The sequence below is a fragment of the Achroia grisella genome, unplaced genomic scaffold (assembly GCF_030625045.1).
Source record: "Achroia grisella isolate CSIRO2021 unplaced genomic scaffold, CSIRO_AGI_Agris_v1 utg37344, whole genome shotgun sequence".
In the NCBI taxonomy this organism is placed as follows: Eukaryota; Metazoa; Arthropoda; class Insecta; order Lepidoptera; family Pyralidae; genus Achroia; species Achroia grisella.
This window is the reverse complement of record NW_026712826.1, coordinates 26,895-47,239: the sequence shown is the minus strand read 5'-3', so window position 1 is coordinate 47,239 and position 20,345 is coordinate 26,895. Positions and strand designations below refer to the sequence as shown.

The 20,345-nt window shown below is 31.7% G+C and overlaps 1 protein-coding gene across 1 annotated transcript; it reads left to right on the top strand.

Moving 5' to 3' along the window:
• The first annotated feature begins 6,762 nt into the window (after positions 1-6,762).
• LOC131844048 (histidine--tRNA ligase, cytoplasmic-like) lies at positions 6,763-13,812 on the top strand. Its single transcript, XM_059192831.1, is given in 10 exon segments — positions 6,763-6,874; positions 7,060-7,323; positions 8,068-8,217; positions 8,219-8,281; positions 8,819-9,040; positions 10,301-10,507; positions 10,671-10,965; positions 11,651-11,751; positions 12,312-12,494; positions 13,116-13,812. Coding segments are annotated over 10 exon segments (1,812 nt in total). The 5' UTR covers positions 6,763-6,778; the 3' UTR covers positions 13,347-13,812.
• Positions 13,813-20,345: the final 6,533 nt, after the last annotated feature.

The window sequence follows — 20,345 nt, the reverse complement described above, 5'->3', positions numbered from 1 at the left end:
ATATTTAAAAGTAAAATAATATAAATTGACTAGAAATTGATAACTGTTATCAGCTATACATGAATAGATAAAATATAAACCCTACAAATACTTTATTTGTGAATTTGTATGTTTGTAATCCATGTTCAGACATCATAGTTGGTTACAAAATTGGTACATACACAGATCATATCCTAGAATCAAATATAAGATGTAGAATCTATAGTATGGTATTTTATCTAAGACAAATTTGACATTAACTGTATTGCCAGCTTATTGTGACTCCTAAATAGGGTAGGCACTCTCGGAAATTAATATGAATTTCTGACTTGTACAATTTACTCAGAAATACTGTGAGTATTTAAGTAGTTAATTATAGGTATTAATTAATATGTTGTATTACCAAAATATATTTATTTAAATAAACTAAAACAAAGATAGATCCTCATATGGTGTCCTATTTCATATCAAATATACACTGATTTAAAATACATATATTGCTTTTTGAAAGTTAAAAAAACAGTTCATTTATAGTTTAATACTGTAAATGTTGTGACATTTACAATGGCTAATTTCTGTATTAACTCAAAGACAGTAAAGGAAAATCTTATGTACTTACTTACTACATACTTAAATTTCAAATATACTCTCTGGTAATATTATACAGATTTTAAAAACGAATACTCAAAAATAAAAATATATGATTCGCTGATTGATGAGCATTGAGAATTTGACATTTCTACCTATCATTGTAGTCTCTGAGATTAAAAAACAGACTATCTATACTATACCATGTAGGGTACTTTCAATTTAAATTATAAAAGGCAGTCCAGTTAGATCATCTTAAAGTTCTATTGAAGTAGAATCTGAACAATATTTAGTAACATATTTATATACATTGTTCTGATAGTGTTATCATAAACATTAATCCGTAAGGATTATCTGTACATATATATATGATATAATATGTCAAATAAAGATGAATTTTACAATCTTGCTGTTGTGTAGTACTCAAATATAAAAATATTAGAAGGGAGAGAATCGATAGTAGCTCCCATGGAAATCATTACATTGTAATTAATTTCCAGTGAATTTATTATAGTAGTGGTATATTTTATCCACAAGTGGATAGGCAAAGGTACGAGACCATACAGCCTAATCTTCAGTAGTATTTCCATGAAATTCAAAAATTCTTCAAGGCGATATCGCCAAATCTTTTCATTAATTATAAGTTTGTGTTAAGTCCTTGTATGTCCATAATTGAAATGTTTATAATTCTCCGATAGTTGCTATGATAAAGTCGTAAATTGGTTTAAAAGTTGCAGTGCATTTGAATAGTTCTTGAAGCGATGGCGGAATAATCTTATATAGTTCTTGAAGCTTGGCAATGAGCAAAATTCTGTTTAAATTGAAGGCCGGGCAATAAAAAAAAATATATGTTCTAATGTTTGATTTTCGTTACTAGAGCATAAAAGACAAATCGGAGAATTAATGATCTTCATTCGGTGTAAATGTGCATTGAATTTACAATGTCCAAATCGTAGTCGACAAATTTGAGTATAAAATCTTCTCTCTAAAAATATTTTTCCCTGAATAAACCAGGGTTTTTTGCCAATAGTACTGTTTATACCTGCATACCAAGTACCTTTATCTTTGGTAGTACGTTTCCAATCTTCTTCCCAATTTTTTAATAAGTTTTTCCTAATTTCAGGAATTAAATCTTGCCAAGGTAAGAAAATTTTTTAGACTCGCCACCCAATCTATTGACAGTTTTGACAAGGTAATCTACTTCTTCATTACCTGTCACACCTTTGTGTGCCGGTATCCAAGTAAATATAATTTCTTTTCCTTTATTAAACAAAACAGTCCATAGTTCTTTAATTTGGTAAATAATATAGCTTGTTTTGGCACTAAATGAATGATTTTGCAACGCTGATAAGACTGACATGCTGTCACTAATGATAAGCCACTGATTATGAGGTTTAGCGCATATGTCTTCGTTAATATAATGCAAAGCTTGCAAAATAGCCAAGGCTTCGGCAGTGAATATACTAGTAATGGTAGGTAATCGAAATCCATAACCAGTTTTTATATCGCTATGGTAAAAACCTAATGACACACCTTGGTCATTTTTTGAACCATCTGTATATATTGTGTTAAATGAAGGCAATTGAGAAAGATGTTCATAAACTTCTTCTTTACATTTAAGTTCTTATCTGTTTCTATTGTCATATTGCAAAATTTACTGTCATATGTCCCTTCATAACATGCCCACTTATTATTTGCCACATGAATATTATTTTGCTCAATTATAGATTTCATTGCAGAGAAATCAAGGAGAATGTATGGGAATTTTATGGAATTAGAAGAAGAAGCAATGGTTTGAGAATCTGTAATTTTTTGTAACAGTGAATTATTGGAAAAGCTATGTAATTTTAACAAGAATTTAAATTTAAGAAATTTGAATCTTAATGACAGAGAGATGGAATGTTGCATTCTACTTGGAGAGACTATTGGAGTTGTTTTCATTGCACCAGTGATTAGACGCAAATTATTATTTTGGATTGTCTCTAATTTTTTTAAGAGTGTGGGGTTGGAAGCAAAGCAAAGGTAACTGTACTCAAAGTGAGAACGGACTATGGATTTGTACAACATAAGTAAAATCTTTGGATCAGCCCCCCAAAATGTTTTGGAAAGGCATTTAAAAATATTAAAAGCTCTAGAAGCTTTATCAGATATATTACAGACATGCTTATTCCAAGATAGATTTTTTGTTAATGTTACACCAAGAAACTTGGCTTCAGCTACTACAGGCAGTATGCTACCATTATAATTAATATTAGCATGCAAAGTTCTTGATCTACTGAATATAACAACTTTAGTTTTATCTAAACTAATATCTAATTGTAAATATTTAAAATAAACATTTAATTTCTTTAGAGCTTTGTTTATTTTATTTTCTACTATATGAATATTTGAGCCTGAACAGTAAACTGCTAAATCATCAGCAAACTGTAAATTGCTGACTTCATTACCAAGAATAATATTAATTTTATGAATATACAAAATAAATAACAGTGGACTCAATATTCCCCCTTGACATACACCTATATATGAAGATTGTGGACCATATAAATTATTATTGTACTTAACATAGACTTGTCTATTATGTAGGAAATTAAAAATCCAGTTAATCAACTTATCTGGTATTCCTAGTGTTTGCAGTTCATTAGTTAGAATATGATGATTAACATTGTTAAAAGCACCAACTATATCAAAGAAGACAGAAACCAGTATATTGTTACTAGAAAAAGCACGATGAATATCTAGGTTTAAATGATTTAAGCTCTCTCTGTAGCTGAAAAACCTTTCCTGAAGCCAAACTGATTTGAAGGTAATAACTTATTTGATTCTATATAAAATTCTAACCTTTGTTTAATCATTTGTTCGAAAAGTTTACTCATACAAGATGTTAATGCTATAGGTCTATAGGAGTCTGAATGATTTATCAATTTGCCTGGTTTAAGAATAGGAATCAGACAATCTGTTTTCCAATCGGGTGGTATTTCTGAAGTATTCCAAAGAGAGTTAAGTAACATTAACAAAGTGTTTTTAGAATTGGATGATAATGTCTTTAACATTTTGTAAGAGATATTGTCAAGACCGAAAGCTGTGTTACGTCTGCTGTTTAAGGCACTGTAAAATTCTGTTATAGTAAAAGGGTTTATAATGAAGCTGTTATTATTATTTAATGATACCTGTATGTTGGGTCTACTTTTGGCTGACGGTTTGGATGTAAATTTACTTAAGAAAGGAGAAATCCAATCAGTGTCTGAAGATATAAGTGAACAGTTGTTATTAAATGTTTTATTAAATTTTTTCATTTTATTCCAGATAATTGATAGAGGAGTTTGCCGATTGATCGACTCACAGAATTTTAACCAACTGGCATTTCTTTCGTTTTTGAGAGTAAGTTTTTTGATTGCCTGTTGTCTTTTAAATCTTATGTAATTTTCTTGATTGGGATTATTTTTAAAATCTATGTAAGTTTTCTTACATAATTCTATTGCTTGAGAACAAGTATTGTTCCACCATGGCAAAGAGTCTTGTCTTGTGATTACAGACTAAAGAATGTTTTAAATTTCCATGTGAATTATTAGCTGTGTTAATGCTTTCTATTAAAATATTGCACATTTGTTTATAGGAGTCTAAAGGGGTCGAAGGATCGTAATTAAATTCATTACATAATTTATTATCAATAGTCTCTTGGTATACAAGCCAGTTTACATTATTGTAATTTGGCCTAAAAAAATTACTATGATTAATGGAAATGTTATTTGTATTTACAGTGTTACATAAAGGTGGGTGATGGTTGGAAGATGATAGCTCCCTAAAGGATTATCATGTACAGACCAATTGCATCGGAGTGACAGAGAGGCAGAAACAATTGTAAGATCCAGAGCACTTGGACTCCATATATCAGAGCCTACAGTAGTGGGTTGACCATTATTAATTATACAAAGATCATTGTCTTCAATAGTATTAAGAAGAATAGTGCCTCTAGAATCGGTTCTAGAGCAACCCCAAGTGGTATTGTGGGCGTTAAAGTCACCCGCTATTATCATAGGTGACGGGATAGATTTAAATAAGTTATCTAAATGTAAATGTGTAAAGTTACGTGACGTTGCGGATGTAGGGCTGTAAAAACTAACAAAAGAAATTGTTTCATTTTTCAAATATAATTTTAAAGCGATATTTTGCAAAGAATCATCGTGATATGTATTTAATCTGTCATAATTCAATTTGTTTTGTATTAGAATGGCTACACCATTATGATTATTACCAATGTCTAATCTTTCTATATTGTAACCTTTGATATTAAAGTTTTTGAAAGGCTTTAGCCAAGTTTCAGAAAGAAGGGCGATATGTATATTGTTGTTATATAAAAAATAAGTAAAAGCAAGTCTATTATTTATCAAGCTCTGGGCATTCCACTCGATAATATTTAAAATATTATCCATTAAAGAGATACTATTAATTAGTGTTAGTACTGGAAATCTTAAAAGTATCTAAAATTATGTTTTTTATGCCTTCTGAGTTTAAGGGAGAGTCATCTGTTTTATTAACAGAAATAATTTTAATAACTGATGCAATGATTAGTTTTAAAAAGTCATCATTTTGCAATAATGTGTTAATATTGTCAGTAGGTTTAGTTTTAGTGTTTAAAGATGGAAAAGATTTTTCATTAAATAAACTAGAGAAAGGAACAGTCTTATGTTTTATTTTGTTTTCTTGTATTTTCTTCTTTTTAATTGGGCATTCAGCTGAGATAGCTATATGGTTACCATTACAGTGAAGACATACAGCTTCTGTGCTATTTTTAGTGCAATCTTTAAAATGATGGTTTTCTCCACATATTGAGCAACGCGTTGAGTATTTTTGCAAAATTTACCAATGTGGCCATATCTCAGGCACTTTAAACATTGTGTTACTGGTGGGGTGTAAGCGCTTACCTCGAAATACCATGAGTTGATATCGACATTCGTAGGGAGTGTGGGACAGGCAAAGGTAATGGCGACTGATTGGGTGGGCAGAAAACTTGTGTTACCATCTTCATCACGACTTCTTCGCATAAACCGGCGCACCGAGACGACGTCTCTGGAGCTGGAAATACCATTGTAAATACTTTTGTTTGACATGTATATAGGTACGTTTTTTATGACCCCTGTTATTTCTGTTAATGTTGCAGGTATTGTGGCTTTAACATGTAAATCTTTTTGTACTTTGGTGTTATTTAATGCTATGTTGGCTAAACCTGGCCTTTCAAAAATGGCTCCAACTTTATATTTATTAATTCTCTTGAAACGTTTTATACCCTTGCTTTGGCGCTTAAGACAGGCGCCAAGGGACATAAGGTCTCTGTCGCCTAAAGGCCTCGTATCGGTACTTTCATAAATAACTATATATTCAAAATTTCCTCCATCCTCAGGATATTGGCGACAGTAATTATCGATTTTAAAAACTTTATACTTATCCTCATCCATTGAGGAGTCAGAATCTGGACTGTCGACATCCCTCGAATTTTCTGGGGAGCAATTATCATCGGCTTTGCGCTTTTTGCGCTTACTTCCCATTTTAGGACTGTAATTAACTACAAATTATGTTAGTTGTACCTATATATACAAATTATTGAATATAAATAAAATATAAAATAAAGGAAAAACATTCAAAACACCCGCTCTATTTGACTTCCCGCCAAAAAGTCCCAGAACATTATTATCCTAGCGGATACTGACACTCTGTCAAACAATTAAATGTATTTTGAAATTTAAAGTTATCTCTAAAATTTATTTCTATAGAGGTATTATCTCATTACATAAAATCTCCGTGCCAAAAGTTTATTATTAATTGGAATTGAGAAAGTTGTATTAAGAAGCATAGTCAAAGTACAAAACAAGTATTGAAATAGACTTTAAACTTATTAAGCATAAGGTCTTGTTGGCAAAGGTCATTTTGTCATTATTATAATTAAAAAACTCTTAGCTGATGCACAAGGCGGTGGTGCGCCTGTGGTATTACTCTATGCTGTGATTTATGTCTGTCAGTATCATTGTCAGTCGTCCATCCGTCAACTATTCATGCCATTCCATGCCGTTTGCCATGCTGCTGTAATGCATAGAAAAATGAAAGCAACTCCATTGAAACGCTGACCTGCAATTATCTCTAAGCACTTTTACTGTACTTGCATTTGTGACCGTGACTAGACGGACGTTTTGAATGAAACTTAACTTTAATATTAATGATGGCAGAGTCTCAAGAAATATTACTTCAAAAAATAAAAGAACAGGGTGATCTGGTCAGAAAATTGAAAGCTGCAAAAGAAGCAAATGAAAAGGTTAGTTATATTGTATTTTATTAGATTTATGATCCAGTTAAAAGGCGATAGCAAGAAGTACATTGTCTTTGTCGACGCTGTCCTTACGACGTTGCAACTCGCAACATTTATTAGTAAAAACTACTTGATATTACCTCATCTGCACAGTTTCATGCGCTATTAAAACATAGAATTTAATTTTATAGGCCAAGAAGACTGTAAAAGAGTATGATCTCAAAGAAATTGATAGACACTTGTGTAGCTACAGTTATATTTGTGGTTATGTACCTAGTAACTGTGATGTCGAATTGTATAAAAGCATAGGCAAAAATAAAGATTTTGACAGATACAAATATTTGAGGAGGTGGTGGTACCATATGCGGAGTTACAGTGACTCAGAAATAGAATTATTCCCAATGACTGTACTGCCCACTAAAATGTATATCGAAAATAATGTGTGTGATGACCAGGTTTGTTAATAAATTGTTAAAGTGGCATTGTTGTGTTAGAGTCTGTATATAAAAGCTTGCTTAGTTTATTAATTCTGTGGCACTTTATTTTTTCATTGGTACACCCCTCGCAAACTTAATTATATGCAGTTGAATCTCCTCATATGGTTCCTTTTCACCACTTTTTTATGATGATATACCTAAAATTTATCTATTATTCTTTGTTTAAATATAAGACATGATATTGCAATGGGTATGTTTTCTTTTTCCGGTTCTCAATTACTCAAATGCAGTGGTGTTGAAGTATCATATTGAGTGGTTTTTTTTTACTAAGATATTTAAAAATATTACTGAAGCATGTTATTCAAAGCGCTGAAATTTTCAAAAAACCACAAAGCTGTGTTGCAGTTATGCAACTTTTTTCATAATGGCAGTTTCACCAAAAGTATTTCGACAACTGCTTGTTACAAGGTATTGGAAAGTAGTGCATGGTTCATTAGTCAACAATTTTGAAAGACTTAGACTAAAACAGATAGCTATACTTTTTATAATATTTTTTGTAGTTCTTCACACCTTAATAAATAGTAGTAGTGTAATATTTCAGTTAAACATATTAAATTTTGTATTCTCTTCCACTTTAGTACTATTTTATTTATAAGTTTAATATCTAAATGAAACATAATTTTTTAAAAATATATTCCTAATGTTTTAAGGCTAGTTGCAGTTTATTTTCAGAAGAATATGTTAACTGTGTTATTTTTTAAGATTCAAGAAGAGGTGAAAAAATTATTGGCACTTAAAAAGCAGCTAACTGTGGAGGATGTAGTACCACAAAAGTTTACTCTTAAGACACCAAAGGGTACTCGAGATTACAATCCACAACAGATGGCAATAAGAAACAATGTACTCCAAAGAAATTATTACAGTCTTCAAGAAGCATGGTGCTGAATGCATAGATACACCAGTTTTTGAATTGAAGGTTAATACTTAATTGAATTATTAATATCATTTTTAGTTAAATTAATGCATTTTACACACTAGTATTACTTATAATTTCATTACTTACACTCAACTTCATCTACTTTAATACATTGTTTTCTAAATACTTTGTAATAGACAACAATCACATATTACATAACCTATCTGATTCTTTCACTTGTTTCATTAAAAATTTCATCTGACATGATTTTTATATTATTATTATTATATTAGCCAGTAATGGTATATTCATAGAAGGATTGCTAGCTTTACCTTGATTCTCATTTAAATTTAATATTTTGTTTTTCTATTTAATTTATGGTAAATAAAAAAGTGTTAATTTTATATATTGTCCTGTATAGAAATAATTTTGTTTAAATTTTAAACAAAATTATGTCTTTTGTGTTTTTGTTAAGCTATATAAGTTAAGCTAATATGATTATTATGGCTATCAATTTCTTAAACAAAATATACATAATGTATATATACAATGTAACAGAATACTATGTAATGATATTGATTTTGTTTGTGATTACAGGATGTATTAACTGGTAAATATGGTGAAGATTCAAAATTGATTTATGACTTGAAAGATCAAGGAGGAGAAATTTTATCTCTAAGATATGACCTGACTGTGCCTTTAGCAAGATATTTGGCAATGAATAAAATCACAACACTTAAGCGTTATCATATTGCAAAAGTCTACAGAAGAGACAATCCAGCAATGACAAGAGGCAGATACAGAGAATTCTACCAATGTGTAAGTTATACTTACTTTGATATTCATTCATATATTTGTAAAAATATGAGCAATTACTAATTTACATAAAAAAATGTATTAGCTGAAAATTAATATTGTGTAATCAACTTTACAGTTTTATTAACCTTAAAGGCTACTTTTAAAAATTTATATTTAGGTAATGCAGTTTATTACGAAACATCTATTTATTCATGTAGGTTGGCTATACTACTTTTACAGAAATTTAAAACCCAGATTTACCTGTGTATATGGATGTGATGTGTATACTGATATTTATCTTTATACTAGCTTTTTCCCGCGGCTTCGCTCGCGTTAATTTATCCCCTAGGGGTGGAATTTATCAAAATCTTTTCTTAGGGCCTACGTCATAGTAGCTTTATGCATGCAAATTCATGGCCCGATCGGTTTAAAATTGACAAAGTTTCATACAAACTTTCATCCCCTATTTTATCCCCTTGGGGGTAGAATTAATCAAAATCCTTTCTTAGCGAATGCCTACGTCATAACATCTACCTGCATGCCTAATTTCAGCCCGATCTGTCCAGTGGTTTGGGTTGTGCGTTGATAGATCACTAGTTTCAATTATATATATATAGATGAATTTAATTTCAAAGATAGTGTATTACATTAATATTTCATTTCGCACATAGTATGTTGCTTTACTTTGTTAACGAATCTTAGGTACACTACTGTAATTAGCTATCTCCTATTGAGCCTTCTATCTCAATGGATTCCTCTATTCCAATATAAATTAAAAAAATGAAATACTATAAATTTACATGCAATTCAACAAATATGAGTAAATTACTTCTTTATCACTGACTATACTTTGACCTGGCATTTCCGCACTTAGCCTCGGTAAGGGGCAATCGTGCGTGAATCACACTGACCTTACTGATAATTCCAGTTATCAATAAAAACTAGTAGCATATTGGTTTAGTACCCTAATTACTAGGTAATTCAAGGTCGTGTATTTGAATCGTATTGTACTAAGCGTATGTAAATTTATATACACCCTTAATGTAACCTATGGGGCTAGGCTCATTTAATAGATAGGGGTGGGCATGGCAAATTTAAACATGTTGTCTGGAATCAAATGCACTTGACATGAGACTATGAGACACAAGTATTTCTAACTACCTTATATTATATAGTTTTACAGTAATATTTAAATGTTACTGATTTATCAATAAGAATGTGGAGTGAAGATAATACATTTATATAAATTTTAATAATAAATAAATATTATTAAAATTCCAGGACTTTGATATAGCTGGTCAATATGATTTGATGGTACCTGATGCGGAATGTCTTAAAGCTGTTACAGAGATATTGGACGCCCTTGATATAGGTAAATATGTACTGAAGGTGAATCACAGAAGATTACTTGATGGCATGTTTGAGGCATGTGGTGTACCAGCAGATAAATTTCGTCCAACCTGTTCCTCTGTAGATAAACTTGACAAGGTGAGTGTTTTTTTTCTACTTAATTTTTTATTACGTTGTGCAAACACAAAATAATATTATTTTCACATTTATGTACTATGTTATTATTGTATTTTGTGATAAAAACAAAATTTATATGTAATTATTAGCTCAGTGATAATGGAAAATGTTATAAATTTTTCAGTCACCATGGGAAGAAGTCCGAACTGAAATGATAAATGAAAAAGGTGTATCACCTGATGCAGCAGACAGAATAGGAAAATATGTACTTCTAAATGGTGGAGTCGAACTAGCCGAGAAGTTATTGAAAGATGAGAAATTGTCCAACACTAAAGCGGCAATTGAAGGACTTGAGGGCATTATGCTATTATTAAAATATTGTGAATTATTTGGAATTAAGGACAAAATTGTTTTCGACTTAAGCTTAGCTAGAGGATTGGATTATTACACTGGTGTAATTTATGAAGCTGTTTTAACTGGCAAGTATTTAATCTAATAATGAAATTTATCTTTCAATGTATCATGAAATTGGGTCTCTCAAGTTCTGTTTATTAAAAGAAAAATATACATATGCACAGTAAATATGATTATACAATGCAGATATGCATTAAAATAACCTGATTTCAATTTACTACTGGGTATTATTATTTTTATAAGAGAAGGATAAATCCTACTATTAGCAATTTATTAAGCAGTTCAATATAGTTCTATTTAGAATTTCCATCTGTTGCACGAATGTAATTGTTTTGTCCTGTAATTCAGTATGAAAACATAGAATATGTAATCAATGTATTAAAGAAAAATGTTTATAGGAATTTTGTAATTAGTTAGCATATTTATTCAATCTGATATTACCAAAAAAAACAGATGCTTTTGGTAATATCAGATTGAATATGCTAATAGAATAAATAGCTGAGACAAAGAAACGGAATATATTTATTTATTAATGAGGTCAAGTCTTTAAAAGTTATGTTCATGTATGAAACTAATAATTATAAATGAAATATAAGGTTGGAGTTTTCCGTTTGTTAGTAAATTGGAACGAAGACAGATTAATATCAGCTACTTGTGCAACTTAGGCAATAACCAAGTAATTTTCTTTAGCAATAACCACTTTTGTATAATTTTATCGTTATTAAGCTAATTATAAATATTTAATTTCAGAGCCAATTAAAATCGGTAATGAAGAACAATCAGTCGGATCTATAGCTGGTGGAGGTAGATATGATAACCTTGTTGGGATGTTTGACACTAAGAATAAACAGGTATAGATTTTAACATTAAACTAAAGTATTTAGAAGATATGGGAACTTAATCGGAAATTTAATTGTTATATTATTTCTTGCCAAGAACATGAACGTCAGGCCTTTTAATTTATGGACATGCAGGTATTATGTTTTAGAAGGCTCAAATACTTGTGGTGCTAGTAAGTAAGCCATTAAGGAAAATGTATTGCTAAAAATAAATTTATATACATAAAAGTACAGTTTTTGCAATAATGAATGTATTGTGTTAATTTGTATTCATACTACCCTGCTGAGTGAATTTTGTATATATGGATTCTGTAATAAAGTATTCTGTGGCCTTAATTTAAATGGCTACACCAATAATGCTGTAGATATATAAATGTTTATGCTGCTAGTTTTCAGTGGCACCAGTACGAAAAAAGAGAGTATTGCGTATTTTATTATATCTATGGTGCTGTTCATGTCCAAAGGCCATAATTAGTTCTTTTTATGTGTGCATGTTATTTCCTTGTCACAGGAAAATATATGTATCTTTACAATTATTAGGGTATTATTTATATGTGTTAACATTATTGCAGGTTCCATGTGTAGGTGTCAGTATCGGCGTTGAGCGCATCTTTTCAGTTCTTGAGGCGAAGTTGGCGGCCGGCGAGATGCGCGTACGCACCAATGAAGTGGACGTGTATGTCGCATCAGCGCAGAAAAATTTCCTCGAGGAACGAATGAAGATCTGTACTGAATTGTGGAATGCCGGCATTAAGGTTTTTATTTAAAATACCTATATTATATTCTCGTTCATACTCAGCTACTTAACGGTTCAACTAGTTGTAGTATAGGCTCTTACACTATAATTTTCGATCAATACTAGTATCAATTGTTTTAATATAATAATAGGTGATTTTATTAGTAGAACAATTTAGTTTCAAGTACGAACTATAAAATTCTAAGACATTTTTAATATTTGGAAGTATGTAGCATTGAAGTTATTCTTTAGGGAACTTTACGACATATGCCTTAATGTCTTAATGACTATAGTTTTTAGAGAAGACTTATAGGAATAAAATTAATTGATTGATTCAAGTGTGCCTCATTGAATAAAATAGATTAATGAAGGTGAAATCTTATTAAAAAAACTATTACTTATAAAACTTTTTGTATCGGTTTATGAGAGACAAGGACCACAGACTAGATCATAGACATTATATCTTTTAAAATATAAATGCCGAAGTGTATATTTTCACATAAATTTTATAACTAAAAAAATTGTACATATGTATTTTTTATATTTGTATTAGTATATTGTACAAATTAATAAATAATTATTAATTATATAATTACAAATAATAATTTTAATACAATTAATTGTATTTATGTTCATTCAGACTGAGCAGTCCTACAAGAAAAATCCTAAGATGCTGACTCAGCTACAGCATTGTGAAGATAGTTGTATACCTCTCGCCGTAGTATTAGGAGAATCGGAATTGAAGCGAGGCATGGTGAAGATAAGAGACATTGTTTCAAGGCAAGAAGAGGAGGTACAAAGGGAGGATTTAGTGAAAGAACTGAATGCTAGGATAGCATCGTTGAATAAAAGAGGGATAAATGGAGTCTGAAGTTGAATTTATAAATAAACATTTAGTTACGCGCATTTATTTATAAGAGCTATTTATTTATGTATTGGTCACATAAATAAATAAAAGACTACGATTCAAAATGCTGCACAACAAAATACCAGTATAAACGCTATTTTAACCTTTTTTCACGTCTATTTACAAATTGTATACATTTTATTAATGGGGTATTTGGATACCACGTTAATGTATGTTTTAAAAGAGTAAATTTTGTTGTGCATTAATTTGAAAATGGAATGTGAATTTGGAGCGTTTTGTATAATAACATTTAAAAGAGACAGTATTAGAATCCAGAAGGATTGTCACGAACTCTTATTCAGTTTTTATTAATTCTATTGTCTATGTATATGTGTGCCAAATGAATGGTAGTATGTATATATATTTTTTAATATGCATACATATATACATACTTTTTGCACTTGCCCATTATAAACTTTAACCGTGTCAAATTTCGTACTACTTCATCCAGTTCAGAGTTTTTGTTTTAGGTTTTAATATTATATGTGTTTTTTTTTATTCTGTAGGTGAATTGTGGGACAGAATTGGTATGTACTTAATGTACACTTAATATGTGTAGATTAAGATAGGGTAATAATTATCGACTAGAACCATACGTAAATAATTTGTATGTATGTATGTAAGTCAAACATTCTTCCCTATATCGTCCTATTTTTTCTTTTCACGAGTCAGGCAAATAGTTCAATGACGTAATACAGTGGCTATAAATTTGAGAAATCTATGTAATAAGAATAAGAGTTCATGATGAGCCTTTAGTTGTAGTATTTATTTTTTAGTATTTTATATTTTGGCGCCAAAATAATAATAGTTGTCACAACTACTTACTATTAGTTTTATCTGTGTACAAATTTTCTTTATAATAATTAAAAACAAATAATTGTTATAAACAATAGCTGTAATATTCGACACATTTTTATGTTATGGCACTATCCATATATTAAAAACTTTGTGATTGAATTGTGATACAAGTCAGATTTAATAAATATGGCGTGGACAATTGTGTGGGTTCTAAAATAAAATTACTGTGTATCGTAAATGTTGCTTTATAGTCCAAATTTGAATAAAATTGAGAATATGGTTATAATTTGGAATATATGTTATGTAATTTTTTTTTCAGCATTAATGTATTTGATGCGAAGGCAAGTATGTAAATACTTTATTTTATTTTTTTATATTAAGTGCTACAGTTGTTTTAATTTAATTTACCTATGTGGTCGGAAATGTAATTACTTAGTAACGTACGACGACTTTGAAACAAATTATTAAATTATATAGCATTTAAAATGAGGCGCGAAAATATTTATATTTCCAAATTATTTGCTTTTGATTTTGACACTGCGCAAGCCTAAGTAAACCTGTATTAATTGTTATAACTTATTAATTTTTATTGTATAGGAGTGTGGCGTTACATTATTTCTAACAAATATTAGAAAATCTAATATTGGCTTGTATTATACTTCACATTTAGCATTATGGCATTTTGAATATTTAAAATGTAGACATGTAATGCATTTAAAATATGTACCAGTTTCCACGTTCTAAATTTAGTTACTTATTACTTTTACCTGTGTTATTTTTAAATAGTTTTTTATATATGTTTGTATATTCTGAGTGAATTTTATTTAATAAATGTCTCTTTCGTTTATCTCATTTCCGTTCTTTCATTTACTAAATTACTAGTTTCTGACTCTGTTAGAATTGGAAAGCTATGTTTTTTTATATTTTTATATAATGGGTATCTGGAATAAGGTTTACCGTAAGTAAAATTTTAATTGTATGGATTTGCGGGCTAACATGCATATGTTGCTTAAAATTAGAAAAAAATTAACAAAATTATTAAAAGCTTTTCAAACAAAGATGGGCCCAAGAAAACAATGTTTAAACCCAATAAATAATATCTATTAGACGTGTATAATGTGGCCGATAAATATTTTTTCCAATTTTTTATTAAGTGTTTTTAAAAAGAATTAAATTCGACTGTGTATATTTTATTTGTTCAGCAAAGTGTCCTACAGTTGAGCAAAAGACTCACTTTTTGCTCACCAAATGTCCAGTTTCGTAAGTTCAATGTGATTATTACCTAGGCGTTAATTATATAACAATCCATTGTGACGGATTTGGATGAAAAAAACGGACGGTAGTCATAGTACGGAACGGACGTGTTTTTGGATAATCAATATTAATTAAAGTGCAATTAAATGGAGACGAAGTGTAATGGCTGCGAGGCCATAATTTATGATATTTCTTACATGGAGTGTTCAAGGGAAGCATGTAAAAAGTTATTTCACCTAAAGTGTCTGGCTATGTCCTTGGAGACATTTGAAGCACTAACTCAGGAATACAGAAATCAATGGGTATGTCCAGAATGTGTGTGTTCTAACCCGAAGCGAGACAACTCAGATACTCCAGTCAGAGGAAGCATCATAAATCAACCTTTTACCCCCGGTTATTATGTCAACACTACGCGGGGTAATCGATATCAAGCGGAAACATCGTTGATAGAAAATGAAAGTAAAGTTTTAGAAGAGATGCGAGAATTCCGAATCGATATGGTGACTAGACTGGCTAACCAAATGGCTGCATTCGAGCATTTACAAAATCAATTTCTTAAAAATGAACTGGAATTAAAAGAATTGCGGAGAACTATGACGGTAGTACAAGAAAAAGCAAATAAAATTAACGGATTAGAAGATGAAATAAAAGTGTTAAAAAGTAGGAATGAACACCTCGAAGCCTATATTAGTGACATGAAGAACAAAGAAGAAAATCCTGTGACATCTTCAGATGTAAGTAAAACATCAGAATCGTTTGCAAAAATGACCGCAAAAAATATAAAGGCGGTAGTCACAAAACCAAGTGAGGCCATAAAGCAGGCGAGCGTATCAGTGAAGAACAAGTCACGAGGTGATGAAGCCCACATGGAAATTACAAGATTTATTACAAAATCGGTAGCAACAAAGGAAAAGAATTTAAATGAAAATAACTGGACTGAAGTAAGAAAGAGAAGGTCTAGATATCCCAATGCAGAAGTAAAAAGAGGCGGAAGTATAAACTCTGTAGAAATACAGGGAACTGAGCGCAAAAAATATTTGCATGTATGGCGTCTACACAAAGATACTACTACGGAAAACTTAGAAAGCTATGTTAAGAAGTTATGCGGTAAGGAATGTGCAATAAAGGTAGAAAAAATAAGACATAAAACTGAGAGGGATTATGCTTCATTTGTGATAGGAGTTCCGGAAAGCGTTTACATAAAATTGTGTGAACCAGACGCCTGGCCTATCAACGTGGAATTTTGTGAATGGGTGTGGTTTCGTAAGCCAAACGATACAAAAAGAAAGTCCCCACACAATAATTGAAGTATACTATCAAAATGTTAGAGGCCTTCGCACAAAACTAGAAGTTTTTTACGCAGGTGTTGCATCTTCGGCTGCTGATCTATTTGCGATTACAGAAACGGGTTGTAATGAATCCATTAAGAACGCTGAACTAATCCCTCCAGGTTACAAAATATTGCGCAGTGATCGAACTGACGGGCGTAAACAGGGCGGCGCTCTTCTCGTGGCCACACCGCGTCTCGAGCTGCGTAATGTACCTATACCGGGTGACGTCAACGTCACCGATCAGATGTTTGAACTGGTTTGTGCTACTGTGTACTCACACAATAGACTTTTATTTTTGTGTTGTGTTGTCTATATTCCACCGAATAGTAAAGAAAATGAATACATGATGCTATTTAAAATTATAGAACAATTATCTGTTAAATATAGGCAAGTAATAGTTATAGGCGATTTTAACCTACACTCCTGTACCTCATTTCTTAGCAATTATTTTGAGTATTTACAGACTTATTATGGATTCATTCAGAGAAACAAAATAGCTAATTGCAATAATCGCCAATTAGATTTAGTATTGACGTCTATGGACAAGTGTGTGTCTGTATGCGCCGCGTCGGAGCCGTTGGTTTCGATTGACGCATACCATCCACCACTTGATATATCGGTAACATTAGTAGGTAACTCGCGGCACAATACACAACTGCAACAGACTGGTGGGGGCGTTTTTCATACCGATATTCAATCGTATCAAACAAAATGGGACTTTAATAAAGCTAACTATCATTTATTATATGCAACATTAACTTCTGTAGACTGGACTCCGCTGTATAATTTAAGTGATATAGACGAGTGTTTGAACTATTTTTATAGTAATATTAATAATATTTTAGATGACTGTGTACCAAATAAAAAGCGAAGGCATGTAACGTCGAGGTACAATTACCCCGAATGGTACAATGCTGAAATAATTCGCAACATAAGACGAAAGGCTGCTCTTCATAAGAGGTATAAAGCGAGCAAATTGCGAACTGATTACGAAGCTTTTTCTATATGTAGGGCACGGGTGAAAAACATGATTCAAAAAGCCGAAACTCGGTATCAGGATCGGGTTCAAAGACATTTATCGGAGGATCCAAAAGAATTTTGGAATTATGTAAATTCAAAAAGGAAAAATAATAATTTGCGAGAGATAGTTAAAGACGGGGTGGTACTGGAAGGGGAGAAATGCGCAAAAGAGCTAGCAGATTTTTTTCAGTCGGTATACAGTACGGTACCCGCTAAACTCAACGTGAGTTCAGCAGTAGCTGAATCAGGTAGTAAGAATGGATCAGCGCGAATAGACATTGACAGACTCCAATTAACAGATGTTAAACGAGCTTTAGGGAAACTCAAACCGAAACGGTCTGCCGGACCTGACGGTATCCCTGCATTTATCTTTCGGGACTGCAGGCTTGTATTGTCTGAGCCGCTGGTATATATGTTCAACTTATGTCTAAAGAACGAAGTTTTTCCTGAAAGGTGGAAAACAACTCGTGTAGTTCCGGTGCCAAAGACAGGAGCAGGTAAGGGGGTAGATGGATACAGGCCGATAGCAATACAGTCAACCCCTGCCAAGGTTTTTGAGTCCGCATTGCAAATGACCATGTATAATCAAGTAAAGGCGCAACTATCAGAAGCACAACACGGTTTCCGGCCGGACTGCAGCACAACGAGTAATTTGATTACCTACATGACAAAGCTCGTACCGGCAGTGGACAGTGGAGGGCAAGTAGATGTCGCTTATTTCGATTTTAGGAAGGCGTTTGATGTCGTGGATAATGACATATTGCTAAAGAAGTTGGCTGGCGTTGGATGTACTCCGCATATGTTGCACTTCCTATCAAGCTACATGACTGACAGATGCCAGTATGTTGAGTACGCAGGATACAAGTCTGAACCATATTTTGTCAGGTCAGGGGTAAGCCAGGGAAGTACGTTTGGGCCTCTGGAATTCATCATCATGGTCAATGATTTACCAGAGGTTATTACCAATTCGAGCTGCTTACTATTCGCCGACGATCTAAAAATTTTTCGATCGATCAGAAGCCCTGCTGATTGCGATCTTTTTCAAAGGGATATAAATAGAGTGGTTGCATGGAGTAAACTTAATAAACTATACTTTAATACATCGAAATGTATGACAATTACTTTTACACGGAAACATAACCCAATTCATCATGGCTATGAAATTGACTCATTAAAGTTAAAAAGAGTAACAGAAGTAAAGGATTTAGGTGTTAAATTTACCGCCGATCTGAAATTCAGGGATCACATAGTTAGTATTTGTAAGAAGGCATATAGAAATTTAGGGTTTGTACTTCGTCGATCAGTTAATTTTACTAATATTACAGCGATCTGTTCATTATATAATGCTCTAGTTAGAAGTCACCTAGAAAATAATGCAGTCATTTGGGCTCCACATGAAGCTAAATATAGTCTCATGTTGGAACGCATTCAAAATAAATTTATTAGGTTTATATATTTAAAGAAATATGGAGTATACCCTTTCTACCCGCTAATGTATCCTAATCTGTTTGTATTAGGTATGGTAGGGTACAACGAATTGCGGGTGCGGAGAGAGTTATGCCTAGTGTTATATTTATTTAAATTGGTTAGGGGTAAAATTAACAATAGCCAGGTGTTGAGTTGTGTGGAGTTCTGTGTTCCGGATAAATATGTATGGTGTCGCCGTCGACCGCAACTGCTGGCCGTGCCGCGCGGGGCCACACACTTACTAGGCAAAGCACCGGTCACAAGAGCACTGCGTACATTGAATCATATAACGGAGCAAATAGATCTATTTTCTTGTTCTCTGAATGAGTTCACTAAGATCGCTTTATTTATTATAAGTTATAATTAATTTAAAAAATAATGTTTGCTGCACTATTGTATTAGGCTAAGACCTGTAAAAATAGATGTAAGTGTGGAAAAATAAATAAATAAATAAATAAATAAATAAATTATTAATGAAATATAGGATAAGGAGCATGAAATTTTAGTCTTGTCGAATGGCAACGCATGTGCAGCATTACAGGCGTTCCATGATAACGTGATTTTTTTTTATAACACGGGACAAACGAGCATGCGTCTCACCTGATGGTAAATGATTAACGCCTTTATGATTGATTGACTGATTATGGTGGTACTGTTAATAGGTAGTAGTAGGTATGTAGGCAATGGTAACTTACCACCGTTCAATATTTATATTTATGAATTAACTGAACCCGCGACTACATATATGTACCTTTTGAAATATTTAGTATTCTCGTGAACAACAAACATTTTAGGTGTAGTTTAACAGGTACCTACGTCAGTGAAAATCGCACTTAAAGCATGATAAAGTTCCGCAATAATTCCGGAATGCTCCGCAATTTTTCCCTTATATCTTCCTTGTATCGACATCGATAAATTAGCTAATTTTTTTATTATAATTATGTACAAACAAATTTAAAAAATATAGGTATATAGATATTATTAGATATCTGTTAATGTAATGTTACGTACCTATATATCTGTAAACGTCATAAAAATTTCAGTATTAGCTATACCTACTGTAACATGAATTAATTCGATACACACTTTATCA